This window comes from Coccinella septempunctata, chromosome 2 (genome assembly GCF_907165205.1).
Source record: "Coccinella septempunctata chromosome 2, icCocSept1.1, whole genome shotgun sequence".
Classification (NCBI taxonomy): domain Eukaryota; kingdom Metazoa; phylum Arthropoda; class Insecta; order Coleoptera; family Coccinellidae; genus Coccinella; species Coccinella septempunctata.
The window spans coordinates 30,445,099-30,464,562 of NC_058190.1; the positions used below are offsets into that span (position 1 = coordinate 30,445,099).

General features: G+C 33.9%; 1 protein-coding gene across 1 annotated transcript; it reads left to right on the top strand.

The window, feature by feature from the left end:
- The first annotated feature begins 1,002 nt into the window (after positions 1-1,002).
- On the top strand, positions 1,003-11,420 carry LOC123307870. Its single transcript, XM_044890341.1, has 5 exons — positions 1,003-1,212; positions 5,370-5,537; positions 10,685-10,844; positions 10,955-11,101; positions 11,355-11,420. Exons 1-5 carry the CDS (start codon positions 1,063-1,065, stop codon positions 11,405-11,407), a joined length of 678 nt encoding a protein of 225 aa, XP_044746276.1. The 5' UTR covers positions 1,003-1,062; the 3' UTR covers positions 11,408-11,420.
- Positions 11,421-19,464: the final 8,044 nt, after the last annotated feature.

The following is a 19,464-nucleotide window of genomic DNA, read 5'->3' on the forward strand; positions in this document are numbered from 1 at the left end:
ATTTCTCCTGATTCTAATCGTTGTAAATGTAATTCAATATACACTCGAAAAAGCTATCAATATATCACCCCATTTGACGGTATATGTATAGATATAAATTTTGAACAGGTGGATGTATTTGGTTTCCCTTGTCAACATTGCTTGAATGGGGTATTTTCCTAAAACTCAAAAAAAGAATTAAAAATTATTTTTGGAAACCATTTTCCATTGGTTAGTCACCACATAAAAGGTTCCACTCAAAATTCAGTAGGAAAAAAAATATAGCCTTTGAAAAAAAATTTGTGAGAGCTTGTGACGTAGAATGCCTTTACTAGAGTCTAGTAATTTTTGTGAATTCGACAACATCGGAACTGATCAAGAGGATATTATATAGAACTTGGAACATAAATGCATTTATGTATTTATGTTCCAAGATACAGAATTATATCTTCCTGAAACCGATGACAGTTTCTGACATTGTTTTAAACGTCCTTGTGGAAATGGAGTCGAATTTTTCAAAAGCAAGCAGTGAAAATTTACCACCTGTAAACTTATTCCTATTGATGACTTTAGGAACCTATAAAATATATCAGCAATGCCTTCTTTCATCAACAATAACAGCCCAAGGAAGATCGAATATTAACTGACAATAAACAACCATAGACTCAATAATATATTATCAAGTCTATGGAGATCAGAAAATATTGATGAGAGTCATTGATGGCAATACACAACCATAGACGCAATAATATATGGAGATCAGAAAATTTGATGAGAAACATTGATGAGTGTTCCAACGATGCCGGATTGTAAAAGTGACGTAGAATGTTTCTGGGAGAATGCCTCCGCGATGTGAATTTCCGTAATTAAAAACAGGCAAAATACAACTGTTAAAATAGAAAAAAAATACTTTTCCATATATTTGAGATATGAGGATTTCGTTGATATATATTTTGAAATTTAGGAAAATACCCCATTCTAGGTGAATTTTGTGATTAATTTGTCAGGAGTTCATGACAGCACTTTGGCAGTTACGCCGAAAAATAAATTGAGATTTGTCGATATATCTGATCGTAAGGAAGAATGAGAATAGATTCATTCTTTGGTCACAGAGATTCGAATGCTAGTGCAGATTTACCAAACGAGAGGAAGAGTATTTCTAGAAGAATGAAAAGATTTCTAAATTATAAACGAGACAAATGGTGGAGCTATATCATCTGTTTGATAACATTTGTAAGTAGTAGTAATTCATACATTCATTAATAGTTACACCATAATGACCTGGAGCAAAAGGAGAAATAGTTTGCGTGTACACATAAGAAAAGGAGGACCTTTTGAATTTTGAAGGAGGCATCACAAAAAATGTTTTGTATCGAGGTGAAATCGATGATTTCATCCTTGGAAGATACATACAAGTGCAAGTGCTACGGTAGCATTTGCTGCTGTATACACATTCGATACTTCTCTGTATATTTCCTCTTTGAAAATTGATGTGACAACAATGTCCGAGTCAGCTATCTCAATTTTGATTGGCGATATCTCACTCCTGTCTTTGCCAACATTCATTACAGAGACAATCATTGATTCATCTATGATTCATTCCTTCTATTTTTGGTTTTGGTTCAGTCTTTGCGGTATAGATGGCGCATCGTGATGAGAATTTTTCAAAACGTCGCCCCGACTTCGTATAAGACCCTCGAGCGTCGTGTGTGTTCTTCAGTTGTGTTTTCTTCGGGACCCTCTTCGAAGATTAGATGATAGACAGAAAAAGAGGTTCTATGATGTATGCACTTTCAGCGGTGGGAAAAGCATCTGCAGGTTTTCAAAGATGTCAGGTGTACATACCGTGTCAGATTATGACACTGTATATGCCCTACGCGTCTCTGATAATAAATTCATGTTAAACTGACACTTTGCGTGGTGGGGCTGGCCGTACGGAAGTGTTGAAATTGGTAAAACAATTTTTTTCGAGTCTGTTAGATTTTTGGATATGTGGACCCAAAGGAAGCTACTTTTAAAGAGACTGACAATTCGAACGTGACGCAAGGTCACAGCGGTGTCAGATTTTCATACAGATGGTTATACTCGGTGTTGCAGACGTGTTGGCCCATTAACTGACATTAATCATGGGGGATTTTCTTAATCTGACATTTGAAGATGATAAAAGGCATTTTTTTTAATATCGCCCTTCCTGTACCTCTAATCGTTTCTGTATTCATTGTGAAAGTTGTAGATAATAAAATTCAATACAACTTTTGCCTGAAGCAATTTTTCATACCTTTCCTTAACCGTTTTTGAACTAGAGGGTGATAAGGGCGAGGAGCTTATCTACACATGCGAAAGGCCAAGGTCAATATAGAAATCCACACTAATGTAGGTATATTCATCGCCATATAACGTGCGTTCAAAAAAATTCGTCGTCAAGTAGGCTATGGAATTTTGAACGTCGATATTTCGTGTCTAAACGTAATTCTTAGCTCGTGCTTTACTATTTTCCAGGTGAACTGTCATTTTAGCATTTTGGGTTGTTGTTGAATTAAAATTATCAGCAAATTATAAAGATGGTTTTTACGTACGTGTGAAAGACTTTTACTATTGAATTCTACTTCAAAATTGGAAAGAAAATGGAAATATTCTGTTCCGGCGACTTCATTGAAGCCTATGTTGCTGTAGATTATTAAGAATGAATTTTTCCATTGTACTGTTTTGCTATGTGTTGACGAAACAGGTATGTTCAAAAAAAAGGAAGTGGTATACCAAAAAAGAAAACTCTAGAGTTCAGTAATAATGAAAACATGGTGACAGAAGCTCGACAAACCTCTCTTCAGATTTTATCTCAAGTGGATGGAGTATCCGTTGGCATATGGCACCCGATTTTGAAAAAAAGATATCCATTTGTTTTCATAAAGATTGACATGTTATCAGAAAACTGAAATGGTTGTGATTACCTAACCTTGTAGCATCCGAGAAAAATTGGAGTTCAGTATCATACTGAACTGATGCATACTGACAGTATGCATCAGTAAAAGGCAAAATGTGGACCTACTTTCTTTTATGGAACTTCAATAGCAGAACGTTATGAAGGAGAAAGCATCATGCCTTTTTATAGCTGAATTGAATTTTAATAAATTGTCCAATAGCTATTTTCATGTAATTCAGTTCTTTTAGTTTAGTCATGGATTTTCAGTAATGACTGAATCAATTCAATATTTATAGAGAATTAATAAACATATTATTGAGAATCTTACTGTGATCTATTCATATGACTGAAGTAACTAGAACCTTCTTACAAAAAAACATACTACCACGATCAATTCAAGATTCATGTCTCTTACGTATGAAAATAGTGGACGGTTAAAATTTTTACGAAGAACTTTTCTAACCGCCTCAGATTGTTTGGATTCTTGTCATCTTACTCAATGAAAGAAATGCTTTTCGAAAGTTGGGTGAAATTTACAGGTAACCTTTTCTGAAAAGTGCCTTTCCGTACAAAATTACGACATATAGGTTAATGTCATCATTGTTTACATTTTGGGAAGATGAAGTAATTCAAGGAAAGACATACGTTCAGCCACCGAACATCAGCCTTCAAAATTTCATAGCCTACTTGACGACGAATTTTTTTGAACGCACGTTATCTCAAAAATGTTCAAACGCAGAAAACATTGCTTAGGAAAAAATTTGTAGAAAATGTTATGCGAAAACAATTTGAAGCTCAGGGGAGAACATAATTAAAAAAAACTTTTCTGACTTTTAAGGCCAATTTTTATTGTTTCGGCTTGCACATACAGGCCTAATTTTTGGTAGAGGTATTCTACAGGGTCCAAGGTATCTCCCTTCATATTAATCTGACTCTCTCGAGTAAATCCCGAATTTCCCTCTTGGGCTCCCCAACTATTATTGGAACTACAGTTCTTCGGAATTTTTGTTTCCAGTTTGAAATTTCTTCGAAAACCACATATCAATAGGAGGTCTGTAGTGGGAGGAAAACATCATTGAATTTGAATGAGGCGTGATTCCCTTTTGAGTCCGGATAAGAAACAGTCAGTTGCACCTACTTACCTATATATGGTTTTTGTCTATACTCACAAAAAAGTAAGTACGTGATAATTGTGTTTTCTATCTACAATTCATATTTGATAATTGTGCAAACCGTTTTGAAGGCCGCTTTGTCTCTCAATGGCTTAAGTGAGGCTTGACCTTCCCCCCCTTCAGAGAAATATCCAGGAGGATATGGCACAGAACTAGTGCAAATACAGTAGTGGATTGCTATCGGGTATGGAATCACGAAGGCCGCACACGAAGAGCTAGAGGTCCTAAAAGACGTACGTCTTTTGGTCAACGGGATCGTTTTAAGGCTCCAAGGTAATACTTCGCCGGATCACAAGTTTTGGACTTTCTTCATACCATTCTCAGATTCTACCTCAGACTTCTATCTCTCAGTCCTAGACCTAGACACCAAAGATTATAGAGTTAGGTAACCTAACCTAACCTCACTGTATAATCTTTGCTAGCCAGAGTGACTGGCTTATTAGTTCAAAGAACAGCTGAATCGGGACCTTGAATGAAATAACATTAGCATTTGGTGGAAAACGAGATCCTGAATTTTCTGTGGAAAGGCATGTGTACCACCTTGTCGCAATTACGGTATGTGGGGACTGGGGTCTTTTGTTTTTGGTAACTCACCTCTGAAAGGCAACAACCTCGGAGCGTTACACCCAGAGGGGGTTATGGAACCATATGTTCTGCATTATATTTTCAACCCGCTTTTCCAACACGACAAGGCAGGACCAGATGTAGAAATACGTTGGCTCTCTTAGACGACAACCAAGTTGATTTGTTGCCTTGGCCTTCTAGATTTCCTGATCTTCCTTCCATGGAACACGTCTGGGACACTATGGGAAGAAGATTACTCCGTTAAGCACAACCTTCACAGACTCTAGTGGCTCTCACTCTCAAGACAAAATTGGCTATCTTTTAAGGAGTATTCCCTGACGTATTTGTGAGTGCATAAGACAACGTGGAGGTCCAACACATTATTTACTTTCCCCCTGTTTTCTACCGTTAGAATTTTCTGATATTTCGATCATTTACTTACTTAAACTCAAGACACAAGAAAACAACAAATTATTTGAAAACTAATAGGTGGTTTCTGATTTTTTTATTTTTGAATGAGTTTCCGAAAATGAGGTAATCTGTTTTTTTGGTATTAATGGTGGTATAATTCAGGGAGAACCAAGTAGAAATATTCTTGAATTTATCTTGGGTGATTTTTATCGTTTCCGAAATTTCAGGTGATGATGTAAGGAAATTGATATAATCTATTTACATATTATAACTTCTCAAGTTATTCTTTGAAAATGTGTTATTTTAACTTGGGGCTGTTTCAGGTCATCACCCTTACAGTTGGATTTTTAGCTTTGCTATCAAAGACAAGCCTTTATTATGTTCTTTTTCGGAGTATGATTGATATGCGTGGGCCTGTCCTAATCCTGATTTTGATTCTGGACTTCTGGATTTTTTGCTTCAATGCTGCTTTATTTTATGGAATTAAATATGTGAGTTTTTTATGTGATAGTATCAATTGAGACACAGATAGTATAATGTGATATTTTCCACAAATGCTTGATTGAAAATGGCTCCAAACTATAGTGTTGGACTCATTTGCTTAATATAAGATATAATAAATATAAGTCGTCTGTGCGGCCAGCGTATTAGCATTGTTTACTATGCTGCAACTCATACATGCTGCCACAACGCGGTAAAGAATAATTGAACCAATGCTCTCTCTACCCTGACATATCTCACCAAGACTCAGCAAAGGTAGGTGTTCGGACTGTTCAAACGTACAATCTATTGTAATATGGATAAGCGGCCATTCTCGAGGCTTTGTTTACCACTTTAAAACTAAATAATGAGCGCTTATGCAGGAAATGCAGGGCCTCTCATAATGGATTTTTTCGGGACTTCCGGGTAGCCAGCATAGAAAAATACCGTGTATGTAGCCGACCGGTAGCAACTTTCGGCTTGCACTCGGGCGCTCGATTTCAAGTGCCCCTGTAAATGGTCAAAGGCGGCCAGCATTTTCGTAGTACCGACTGTCAATGCCCGAACTTTGAAGAAGTTGGAAATCCTGAGTAGCTGCGCGAAAATGACCAAAGAGTTTTATCGAATAATAAACGCAAAAAATTTTGGACGAATTAGTAAAATAGCATCCAAAAATAAAACGGTTGATATGTTTAATGTCATGAAAAAATTCAATTAATAGTTATTTATGTACCAAGGACGCATACGAAGGACATCGATCACCAAGGGTATTAAGCATATCTTCGTAAATCAATTTGTTACTTTCTTTAATACAGAAAAATGATAAATTAGTCTTTCAATACTTTTTCGTTTGTATGAAAATATAATTATATTTATGATGTATGAGGATATATTGAAAAATTCTTAGTCTACTAAAGAACCAAACAAAATTTCAATGTCGAAATATTTTATTACTCAACATATTCTCCTCTTAATTGGATACATTCATTACAGCGAACCTGCAGAGTGCATCGTCTCTAGACCTTTCAAAAGGTTCAACATTCAAACATTTGGGGATCCATTCTGCAGCAATTTTTCTAATGTCCAAATTGAAGTGAACCAGATGATGAACGCGTTCGTATGAAATATTCAGTGCTTTAGATATCCGTTTTAGCCCAATTCAACCATAACAGAAACTGGCCTTCCCGATCGGTCATCATCTTCAATAGAAGATTTACCTCTTTTGAAGCTTGCAGTCCAATTTTTCACGGTCGCATACGAAGGACATTGGTCACCAAGGGTACTATATAAGCACATCTTCGTAAATCTGCTTACCTCTTAACCCTTTTAAATACAGGTACTTGATGATGATAATCCAATTTTTAGATTTTCACAATTTCGGTGGACATCTTTTTTCTGTTAATTTATTGCGTAACTCTGGTTTACTTTTTTGCCCTCAAACTTCATACTGAAACTTCTAATGAGTTATTGTTCGTTGCTATGGTAATGGAAACTTAGGATTGCCGAATTGTTCTCATTATTTTTCTATTATACATTTTTTCAACCGTAAATTTCACTATACAACAATCATGATTCTCTCAAAAGTGACCTGATGCATCTAATTCGATGAACTTGGAACTGAACCTAGCGATATGTTTATGATTTGTTTCGTTTTTGCGATGTCGGAGTCACCTTCCACAGTCCCGTACTTGAAATCCAATGAAATTTTGTCGAAATTGCGAAATTCTAGGGGTTGTATCTCAGCCATCTTGGATATTTTATATAGACAATTTTAGATTAAACGACTTATTTTGATGAGTTCTACCTTCTGTCAAAAAAAAGCCTCACCTTCGAAAACACCCTGTATATTCACTTGAAAAAATATACATATTTCGATGGTATATGATTGAATAAATTCGTTTAATTTGAATAATCTCCAAAGGTTAGAGGTATGTTCACATAGTAAGTAGTAGAAAAATCATAGATTAATAAAACAGGAGATAGAGCATTTCGACAAAAACGCATTCACAAAATACTGCCATAAATATGAATTTGGATATCTTGGGTGGGGGAACTGGACAGGGGCTGATTCAGAACTACTTGCAGTGAATATTTCAGATAGTCGGCAATAATTTTATATCGAATGGAAAATAAGTATGTTTTATTGCAAAGATTTCGAGTATTTTTTTTTAAGACAACTATTCAAAGGGATATAGAAATAGTAATACCAAAACACCTTTTGTAAAAAATAATTTATTTTGAATACAATGTTACCATACACTAATGGTCAATATGACCCTAACCTACATACAGATTATTTGAAATTTTATTCACTAAGTATATACTGAAAACCAAAAATTACTTTCATGAAAAAAATTCCCTTTAAAATGGTTAATTCTCAGATCAATAGAAGTGGAAGCAGCTGAATTTTATGGAATTTGTATAATGAGAATCTGAGAGAGTTTGTTCATTGAAGAAATTCTCAAGTTTTTTGAACAGACTAGGCGGAATGAAAAAGTAATGTTATACTATAAACATCTACCAATGATTGTGAAATCAAAAAGAAATGATTTCTTATTGCATAGAGTTACCCATGAAAGAATCCCTAAATTCGTGATAATAAAGCATCATTTTTTTTCTTTTATGGGCAGTTATAAATTCAATTAAGTTGTATTGCATATCAACTAATAAGCAGTGTTTTAAACTTTCATTTTCAGCAACTCAAATACTTCAACAACCTGCTTCCCCCTTCAAATTTTCATACCACCACAAAAATGCTTTTGGGTGTTGAAGTGTATCATAATTAAGAGCAATTTTAACGAAACTGTAAACTTTAACTGAATAATAATGTTACTTTAAAGCAAATTGTTTCAGGTCATTGCCATATTTATGTTTTTTATGCATGCAGCTGTCTTCAAAGAAATTTTTCATAAGGTATTTGCCTCGGCTTTTCAAGCTTTCATCTTCAATTTTTCCTCCTAATGAATAGACAACGGCTTGTAGGGTAGCAAATTATTTCTTGAATTGAAGTACTGACGACACACTCGTCGTCTCAAATCGGTTTCGACTTCAATTAGCTGTTTTTCAATTTCTGTTCTCCGCGTGTTTATTCCTGCTAAAATTTTTCAACTGAAATTTCACTTCGAAATATCTTGATAACAGACATTTTCATTCAATAACTCATAAAAATAATGGGAATATCCGAGCTCCATTTGAATGGTCATAATATTGTGTTCATAATTACAGTAGTAGGTAGCATAATTTTTACATTGCCATTGAAATACATTTTACAAATGAAGAAAACTTTTTTGATTATCAAAAAATGTTCAACGCCGTGTGCCTCAAAACATGACCTCTACTCATTTTTATGGCTTTTCATTCCTAAGACGAGTTCTATTAACCATAGTAGTTTAGAGAATTTTTTGTACCACCCTGGGTGGGTATGTATCTTACTTGTTTTATTCTTGAACTACAAGACACTTTCATTTCTGCAAATACTGAACTGGCATTCATGTTTGATGATTTTGATCCCATTTTTCTTCCATTTTCTTCAAAAACTCCAGTACTGATGACAGGCACAGTATTGGCTATAATTAAAGCATTGTTAAAGCAATTAAAATCTCGTTCTACTGTTCATCTTGAAACCAGGAAGGATGTTTTTTAAAAAAGCATGATTTATTATAGGAGAAAGAGAATCTACCAAATTTCAAGTTCACCTCAAAACTAGAAGTTGTCAGAAATCACTTGCAAAATTCCAAACAAAGTGATATTCAGACAAGAAAGCGAGTTAAAAAAGTGGTAATGTACCTATCTTACCTCACTCGGGATGGCACATTTTTCAAATTAACAGTAAAAGGCGATTTCTCTCATTATACTGTCTGGAGTGTAAATTACTAGAGAAATGTAAATTGTTTTCAAGACCCAGTCTGGTCTGGTCGTCTGGTTTTATTTCTTGGAAAACTAAAATTTAAATAAATTATTTTAATGTACAAACTCAACATTTCAATGTAAGCACAAATCATTAGATCGTATTCAAACAGAATTCGACCCTGGCGTCCCCTAACTCCCTCCCCTGATTTCATAAAGTCGTGTACTCAAACAAGAATAAAATATCAAAAACTCACCGGAATAAGTGAATCGCTTTCCTCTTCCATGTATAAATGCACTTTTATTTCAAACACACTTTTTTACGGCACATCGTTGCATATTTTCCAAAATATTACGACGTGAATGATTGAAATAATATTTTGACAATTACAAATACACACGCCGTCTTAGAAATTTTGAAGCGATCAGGAGGGGAATACAAGCGAAAATTCATTTCATTGGTGGTTGCATGGAGTGGGAATTATTGGAAAAATGAACAGTCTGGAAAATAGCTTATGTTCCATCTATTTAATCTATGAGAAAAATGAGGAATTTCAGTTAACATACAGTAAAGGCGATTACAGTGGAAATAAATAATTTCGATTTTTTACTTCATTATGGATAACACGTATAAGTCAGTTACCGAATACATAACTTACGTCTTTTAACGTCTCTTATCGCGAAATCAACTTTTTCGACATTATAATTCTTATATTGACTCCCTCCCAGTATTCTTTTGTAGTTTCTGACCATTTTGTAGGTATCCGAATTTACCCTACAAAAGAACCGTTTTTTATGAAAATCTATACTTATATCGTTATCGGCGAAAAAAATATTAACCTCAAATTTGGACAGAACGTAGTTTATACCTCGGTTTAGAACGAAAAATGGTTATTTTAATCTATTTCATCAGTGCTAAAGGTTTGTTTTTAAAACAAATAGTGATTTGCATGAATCTTTAATTTTTTATTTATTATCAAACTCAACTGTGCGACAAAATAATGGTGGGATGTGTAAAGTGTAGCATCGCAAATTTTGTGATGGTGCAATGAAAGAATGCAGAAGCATAACATTCGATTTCAATAAGTTTGACAACCATTTTATCGCCAAATCATCCTAACCAACAAGAAGTCTATCCATTTTCTTTAAAAGCGCAACTACCCTGATTGAGAAACTAATGACAAACTTCTCAATAAGGTATAGGTACATAACAAATTACGTAATTCAAAATGAAAAATGAACCGAATAATATCTGTTTTTTATCGAGAATTATGCCCAGAAAGAAGTCTAACATATTGTCTTTGTTTTCCAGAAAAATGCTGTTCTCATCTTTGTATGGATTATCACTATGCTGGTGAACTGGAATATTTATGTTTTTGCTAGGTTGATTCATTTGGTGGATAAAGCAATGGATGAAGAAATTGAACTGAAAGATTTATATGTTGATATAGTACACCTATATTTCAATGTCGGTAAGGCAAATTCCCTCAACAGTTCAACTCTCTTGGACAACTTCGAAAACTCATATTCATGCGGATTTTCATTGATTCCTGATATAAATTAATAATTTTCGCTTTATTAGGTTTTTGGTTGCTGATGATCAGTATAATATGGGATTATTGGCAGACAATATCTAATATAACGGATATTCCAGAACTAATAGATTTTTTGGCACAATGGCATGCCAGATCACATATGCCTTCAGCAGGGGAAAGTTCTTCGTTGCCAGGTTATCAACTTTTTGAAAAATATAATCCTACAGATTTAAACATTTTCGGTAACTTCCAAATGGAAAATGTGTTATTTACAGCCGTGTGCACCGACTCATTTGAGGCGAGATTAACGTTAATACTGGATTATTCCTCTGATTTCTATAGCAGTTACCGTAGCAACAACCTAATTAATGTTAATCCTGTCTTAAATAAGGCGGTGCAAACGAGTTTTACTGAAAGAAATGATAGACCGTGCAGATTTTTTTGCAGATAGCGAGTTCACAACACCGAGGACTTCGAGATTTGCTGCACGAGATTATTAGGATATATGGAAGAATGTTGAAGTTGGACACCCACGAAGGTGGCGCCCAGCATAGACAGCGCCCAGTAACGAAATCTGCACTAGTCGCATCGCTACAGAAAACTGAAATATCTAATAAAGAAACCTGTTTATAATTACAGTTTATATTATATGTATACGGAATTGAACTATAGATGACGCTGCAATGCAAATAACGAATTTATTTTCCTTTAAACATAGGAATTCTATTTAAGTTGCAATGTTGAATTTGGATTAATTTTAATATATTTAGTGTGATATGAATATTTTTTTGTTGCAACATTGAAATTGAAGTGTTTGATTCATACCAATCTTAAGAATGAGCAGGAAAGATTTCTTTCCTCTCATTCTTAATGAGTTCCTCCTCTGTTGAAGGTTATGAGTGTGAGAATTTGAATGTTTCGGTTAAAAGCAAGAGGTTCTTCGTTCGAAATTATCGGGAATTGAAGGATATTGTACTTTTCTCAGTGTAATCTTGATTATGTCATTAGAAAATTCACAAAAAATTACCGAATTTTGATTCGAGATTGCATTAAAAATTCCTTTTTTCGAATAGGAACTCCTCTTTTTCCTTTTACTTGATGAGATGCATGGGCGTAGACAGGTAGGAACAAGGATCGCCAGAATTCTCGGTGCCCCGCACATCAGATACTGACTAAATTTTCGAACTTTTCGATTTTTGCTAGGCCAATGTCCGTCTCTGGAAAATCCTCATTCATATAGATAACAGGCGAAATTAACTTATTTTGGAAAGATGCTCGGACATTTGATTTTCGATTCAAGAGGGACAACTTCTGAGATATAATTCGAAACCGTATCGCTTCTACCTTAAGTGCTACAACCCCAACCCCTATATTTTGAATAGGAAAAATAGGGGGTTAGTAATAACTCATTTGAAAGGCCTTTGTGTCTTGAGTAAGGCTCATTTGATTTTTTGTCATTTGATCCATTCGTTTTCAAAATATTCACATTTAAATTTTAAACAACATCGGTTTTCTTCAAGCATGTTGTGTAAATTAATCGAATTTTCACTCATTCATTCTGTGAAAACTTTATAGTAACTTAATAATTAATTGCCATTTTGATGATAATTCATTGAAACTATAGAATAAATTCGTTTAAATTTGATTGATTCACCCAACAAGCGTAATGAAAAACGGAATAACAAATTCTCTACAAAATTTGAGTTTGAATTTCTCCGAAACGAATATATTGAATGAAAAAAACTTAAATATCCTGACCTAAGAATGAAAAAGCCTTCTAAATGCGTTATCACTTACCCCATTTTCGCTATTCAAAATAGTAACACTTGAGGCGATATGGTAGTGAATTTAATCATAAAAGTTATCACCCTTGAATAAAAAATCGACACAGCATTTTGTCGAAAAAAATTTATTTTGTCCGTTATCTCGTCTGTTTCGTTTTCAAAAGCACACCCTGTATTAGCCTGGAACTTCAAAGTAGAGCAGAATTATGTGCATATCCTTGAGGTAAATCTTTAGAAAACCCTTTTTTGGTCTGGCGCCGTAGTCTTCCAAGAAACAAAAAAAATTAAATTAATGATTTCCTTTATTGTCTTCTCAGAGCTTTATCTTTAGATTCCATCTCTTCCTGCTAAGATGAATCAGTCTGTATAATCATTGGTAGATAAGTCAATTCCGAACAAAGCAGAATTCTTTAAAACGCCAATTCATACGGATGACTCTAACACAATATTAGAACTTTCCAATAAACTCAATGACATTCTCATATTTCAGCCGATTCAATGGGACGTATTTCAGGAAAAAGACACATAATATCGATTTTTATCGTTTAAACTCTCAGTTACAGGTAACTGACTCAAAGTGAGATAAATAAATGTCAATGCATTTATGCACGAGCAAAATTTATCACGATGCATAGATAGTGCATTCACCGGATTGAGTCAAGGGTCTATCAACTGATATTTTTTATCTGCAGACTTTTTGTCCATTAAAGATCTGACGATAAGATGGGTAAATAAAAATGCAATAAAATTGTTGATGAAAATTTGAGAAAAAAACAGGAGGTGGTTCAACTTTGCAGGATGACATCGGCATTTGAAAGGGTTGTTCACTTATTAATCTGATTGTAGCATGGATTATTATAGAATAGGTATATCTTTAGATACAGATATTCCTTATAATATTTTTGTTTTGCATCTTGATAGAGCCGATAGTAAAAAATCATCGATGAATTCAAAAGAGATTGAGAATTATCCTACAATAACTTCCTACCACTTTTTAAGATTTTCAATGGTATATAACACTTACTAATAAAAAAAATCAACACGTTACGACCTAAATCGAACTAGAAAACCACCTGAGGTGGTTCTGGAGATACCACATTTGTTGGCACTTACTGTCTTCGTAGCATAGATACAGAATGTTTAACGAATTTTTCTCGTTTCTTCCTGAGGCCATATCAGAAGAACCACCCGGTATATTTTCTTCATATTTGGCAAACGTGTTTCTTATTCAAAGCAAAAGTATCATGCAATAGTCGCAAGGAAAATCCAGGTCCGGGTTAACAAAAATTATGAATCGTTTGAAACCTGGAAACAACACCCTGTAGATTGAAATTTTGAAAATCTGTTTTAATATTTGAAAAGACCTCAAAAAACTAAACTGAGACGCAGACAGTTTTACAGAACAAATTTTTAACGTAAAAGTGAAGTTTTTTAGAACTTGGTTTGAAGTGACTTTTAATGATGAATTATCGACAGTATTGAATCCATGTATAAGGAAAATTAACGGCATGCAGACAAATTATTGAATTCTGAAAAGTATATTTCCGGGCTTGAACCCGAGATCGCTTGATTACTGGTCAAGTGCTCTCACCTATAGACAGGTGATAAAAGGATGGCGGGTTCGAGTCCTGCCCTGACAAGTACTTTTTCAGAATTCAATAATTTGTTTTGCATGCCGATAATTTTCCTTCTAGGTTTCAAGATTTGAATCGAAGTAGCAAACCTCCCTCACTCAAAGTAGTTATTAGGAGAAATACGATTTCGTCGGAAAAAAAGTAGTTTGAATGAATCAAGCTATATCACAAATACAGGGAAATGCTTATATAGTAAGGGTAGATAGAGGACAGTAAGGCGTCTCTAAATGACTTTTATTCTATAGGTCTATCTTTCATTATTTTTAGGATGTGTGATTTACTGATCATCACATCAGTTTCTACGCCAAGAAACCACTTTTTCAGTTTCTACGTCAGGAAACCGAAAATCTATATCCTTAAATGAATAAAATGGGAGTCCGTCTGTTATTTCCGAATGTCTGACTTTTTTTGAGTCTTTTGAGTTATTTGCACGTCATCTAAACTTAATCAACTCTTTTTAGAATTTTGTCTGTCCGTTTATTTTTTTTTGTCAGAAATAATCTCTAGTTTGGAGTAATTGGACCAACCGATTCTCACGGGACTTTGTCTGTTGGAAAAAGCTCTCCAAGGAAGGCTTCAGACATTACTTCTCAACTCCCCACTATTCCGCAGTCATATTGAAAAAATGATTAAAATTAAGAAAATCCCGTAATGCTAGTGGGAAAAGATAAAGTTTCCATTTAAAATAACAAAGTTAGGACTCGGCGGGAAACATTTGGGCCCCTGTGTGACCGACAATATCTTATATTTAAAAGGATTGTCAATAAAGTGTCAGAAGTTTTTTTAAATTTCTTCCCCGTTTTTTCAATTTTCTACTGAATAACCACTGGTATATCTATGGGAGATGATTCCCCAATATAAGGGTCCTGTAGCGTTCCTCTAACAACTGAAGAATAGAAGAATCATCACTTGGAAGACTGGACCTGGTCGAAAGGCCCTCCCAGTCAAAAGCAAGATTTGGATATTATTAATTTGAGTACTGAAGGCATTTCTAACTACGAGGGTGATCCTCCACCAAGATCAGCAGAAGATTTTTGACGCAGAGATGATATTCCTCCCAATGCAATTGAAAAACAAGTTATGTACCTATGATTATTTATTTTTTTCTTCAGTCATCATCAAGTCTTGAAATAAGTTTGGATGAAGGCATTATTATTCGCCTTTTTTCTCGTTTTCTGCTCTGTTTCTTTGTTTCAGATATTATTTCGAAATGGAAAGAGGATAAAGAAATTTTTATGTCAATGGAAAGGAAGCCCTTCAGTATTTAAAGCTTATTCTGTAAACAAATTTGTCATCACTACACTTCTCACGGGGAGACAGGGTTTTTTTACTGAGGTTTTTCCCTAAGCTCTTGTATCATACTCTAAATTGTATGGTACCCCGTTACACTAACCTTTGCTAAAACTCATACATATGCTATATTGTTTGATAACTAAAAATGTATTGCTGACATTCAAAAGAATATATATTTAAAAGGACTAAATCTGTGATACTTATTCGGCCGCATTTTTTGCGAGTAGTAGGTTTTGCCGACGTCATCGACGCCTAAAGCCTATACAGCTAGGTACTAACTGGAAACACGAAAGGTTGGGAAAAATATGATTTATGTAATGAATTTTTTTAATAACAAAAAATTTTTTGGTAATTTGAATGTTTTTTTAAAGAATTTTGCTAATTGGGTTATATCAAGGTGTACCATATTGCATCATTTTGCATCCATATATCATCCTTCTTCTCCTTGCTCATATCGATAGGATGCGATAAGTAGAAAAATCACAATTTATTGATAGTGAGGTTGGGGTCAAGGTGATATATCAATTAATTCTCTCCATTATATAATTTGTAATTAAAGAGATAGGTTTGCATGGGTGTTCTTATCTGAGAAAAAGTCTATAGGCGTTATGAATAAGTCCTTTCAGATTGTCGATGGAATATTTGATGAATATTAAATCAGAAATACAGAATTAATGCAGTTTCATCAAAACAAGTTAGCTATATTCGCCGATTGAATATATTTCAGTATTAAGTGTGATTCCAAGAAGGGACTTATGTAGGAGGTATTCTCATAAAAATAAGATTTTGAATCAACCAATGCAGAATACGTTCTTCGGTCGTGAGAACTTTTTCTAGGAAACTATACAGAACAAATCGATAGAAATCTTGGACAACAATGATAGATACATATCTACCTATTACTGATTTCGTTTCGTAATCGATTGGTTGTTAAGCTGAAAATCGACAAAAGGAACATGAAAATATCCCTTTTTTTAAACATCTCGAGCTGAGAAGAGTTGAATATTTTTTCTTATTATACAATAAAATATAAAGCAAAAGATATAAATTACATGATATTGGCGGTATATATCATTCAATAGATAACTGGAATGCCGCCATTACTTGAATGCATGATCATAATTTGAAGAACGAATGAAATTTGCAGGGGTTTTCGATGTAGGGGAAGGGGCTTTAAACAAAAAATACCCTCCATTTTCGTTAAAAAAATACCTCACAAAAATCTTATCCCTATACCTTATATCATTATCTATACGGAGTATAGCCGACTTGCGATCTTGGAGTTTTGGTTTCTTTTTCTTATTATCAGTTTGTACTTATGCACCCTTAGATGAAGAAGTACTCCTTGTTCTTCTTGATTTTTGTCTGGATGGAGGCATGCCATCAATAATTTGCGAATTATGAAGAACGAAGTCGTAATTTCTTATTATCACGATAATCATATTATTGATTATTATTATTGATCGGAAAAGAAACAAATAACGCCGAGAATTTTCTGCTGAAGGGTTTTTAGACAAATAATGAAAATTTATTGAAATAATTTCATTTTGACAAAAGCATATGATGAATACATTCTCGAATAATTCAAATATACGGTTTCAGAAATTCAATATATTATAGTATATATATATATATATAGCTTTCATAAAAGCAGTCGGTTGGCCTTGGAAATTTGAGGGTTATGAAGCTTGTCAAAACAACTTTGGATTTTGTGTTAGCAATTCTACCTTCTTAGTGATTACGTATTTCTCACAAAGTGAATTTACTTTGGAAAATAATTGAATTCGGAAAGTGTGATGAACATACAGGGTGTTCCTAAATTAGAAGTATAAACGAAAAGAGGAGATTCCTTGAGTAATTTTAAGAAAAAAAGTCTCATAAACATGGGACCGCAAACGATTGGTTTTCGAGATAGAGGGTGTTGAAAATAAGAATTTCTTTTCAAGTTTTTCTCTTATAGTATACATATATGTCGCAGGCTTATCATAATATCAGTCTAGGCTTTTTCAATATGACTAGGCGAATTGTAAAACTAACAAAGTAAATGAAAATCGGACAATATGTCTGATTATTTAAGACGTTTTTTAATACGCCTGACGCTTCTTAGTCTTTTTGTTATTGTACGTGATGTTTCTAGAATTTGACTGTATAAAATACGTCGTATTATAATACGACTGGCAGTGTACCAGGCAAATCATAGAAATCCCATATAGGACAAAAAAATAAATAATTATAGATTTTGATTATTTATTACAACATTATTACACATTTGCTTGTATATTTCATAAGGGATTTGATTTGGTTTGCGAGAACACTCTTTGAATCCCTGTCCTTCGAATTTTGGAAATAATCTTAAAGCTTTCCTTGAGGAAATTACCCTATTCTCTGGAATATTAATCACTTCATTAATGTGGCAATCTCATCCCTCGAAACCATCGGTTTTACAGTCCATGGATGGTACCAATTTGGTGAAAATCATTGGAGATTTTTACTATGGTTCCTAAGATATTTTTGGAATCCAGAGGTCCTTTATCTAGGAACTTCGATTGCTACGGTTTGACTTATCTCAAGAAGTTTCAATTTCTTATTACTCACGTTCAGCATTTTTTCTGCAGTCTTTTTGGCCCATTACATTACACTACTACAACTGTTTTTTTGGTCATTATCACTATTTCTTCATTTTTGCATAAATTACCCAATTAGCATGACAAGCCGTCAGTCCTTTTACCATACGACGAGTATAATCAATCAGAATCCAAAGTATTCGCGCGTTTTTGAATTTTGACAATAATAAGCCTAATGAGCAGCAGGCGTATTATGATACGCCTCATAAATTGTCAGTCAAATTGTGAGATCCTGGATTATTGCTGTGATATTGCAATATGCCCAGTCGTATTGAAAAAGCCTAGGCGTATTATAATATGACTGATTTTACAATAAGTCTACGACATATACACTACACAAGATATTCAACTGAAATTTGGATAAACATTATAATTAATATTTCACACCATATGACATGCTAATTTCGAGAAAAAATCTACAGAGTGATACATTTTCTGGAACACTGACCCCTGTTTTCCTCCAGAACTTTTTTCAGTGAACCAATAATAATTTGAAAAAATGTAAAAAGAAACTTTGTTGTTATACTGAACTTTATGTTATCTTGTAGTTTTGTCGTATTTGCTACCGATTTCTAGAAAAAAAAATTTTGAACGATTCTCTCGAAATCCTCAGAAAAATCCAAATTGTCATAAAAATTCAGTTAATATGCTGTGATGAATAAATTTATCATTAGTTTTCACAAATAAAATTAAACTCGGCATTTCTTATAGTGAATGTGCTCAATTTTCAAAAATTTCAAATTGGTCGTTGCTTTTCTGATAATAAAATCTTCAAAACTGTAACCATCTATTTGGGTTTTCCAAAAGAAGGAAATTCTTTGTCATCCTCTTCATTTAGAATCTGCCTGATGGGAGTTTAAATGAAGTCTAATGAAAATTACTTGCATCGTATACGATCGATATCATCTGATTAATCGTAGATTTCAAACTATCAAGGTAACTATTAATGAGGAATAAAAACGGAATGAGCCGATTTCATTTCAAAATAAAATTTTCTGTGACTTTTTTTTGGTTTGTGGCAAGCACTACTTTTGCATTGTAAGAAAATAGGAGCCGACAAATTGTTGTAGCAGCATAATTGTGACATAATGACTTTTTTTATGCCAAACTTACTCCGTTTTAGTTACAAAATCAAGAAAATATAGCGAAGAAAAAGAAGATACAATTCAGTACAAAGCCGAATGGATGGGTGTCAATGTCAAATTCATTGACAGAATATTAG

What these genes read in the sequence shown, in the direction of transcription:
- LOC123307870 (XM_044890341.1), top strand. Translation starts at nt 1,063, where the DNA reads ATGAGAATAGATTCATTCTTTGGTCACAGAGATTCGAATGCTAGTGCA. An exon ending in TCATCTGTTTGATAACATTT is followed by an intron (nt 1,213 to 5,369) that starts GTAAGTAGTAGT and finishes GGGCTGTTTCAG; the next exon opens with GTCATCACCCTTACAGTTGG. An exon ending in TATTTTATGGAATTAAATAT is followed by an intron (nt 5,538 to 10,684) that starts GTGAGTTTTTTA and finishes TTTGTTTTCCAG; the next exon opens with AAAAATGCTGTTCTCATCTT.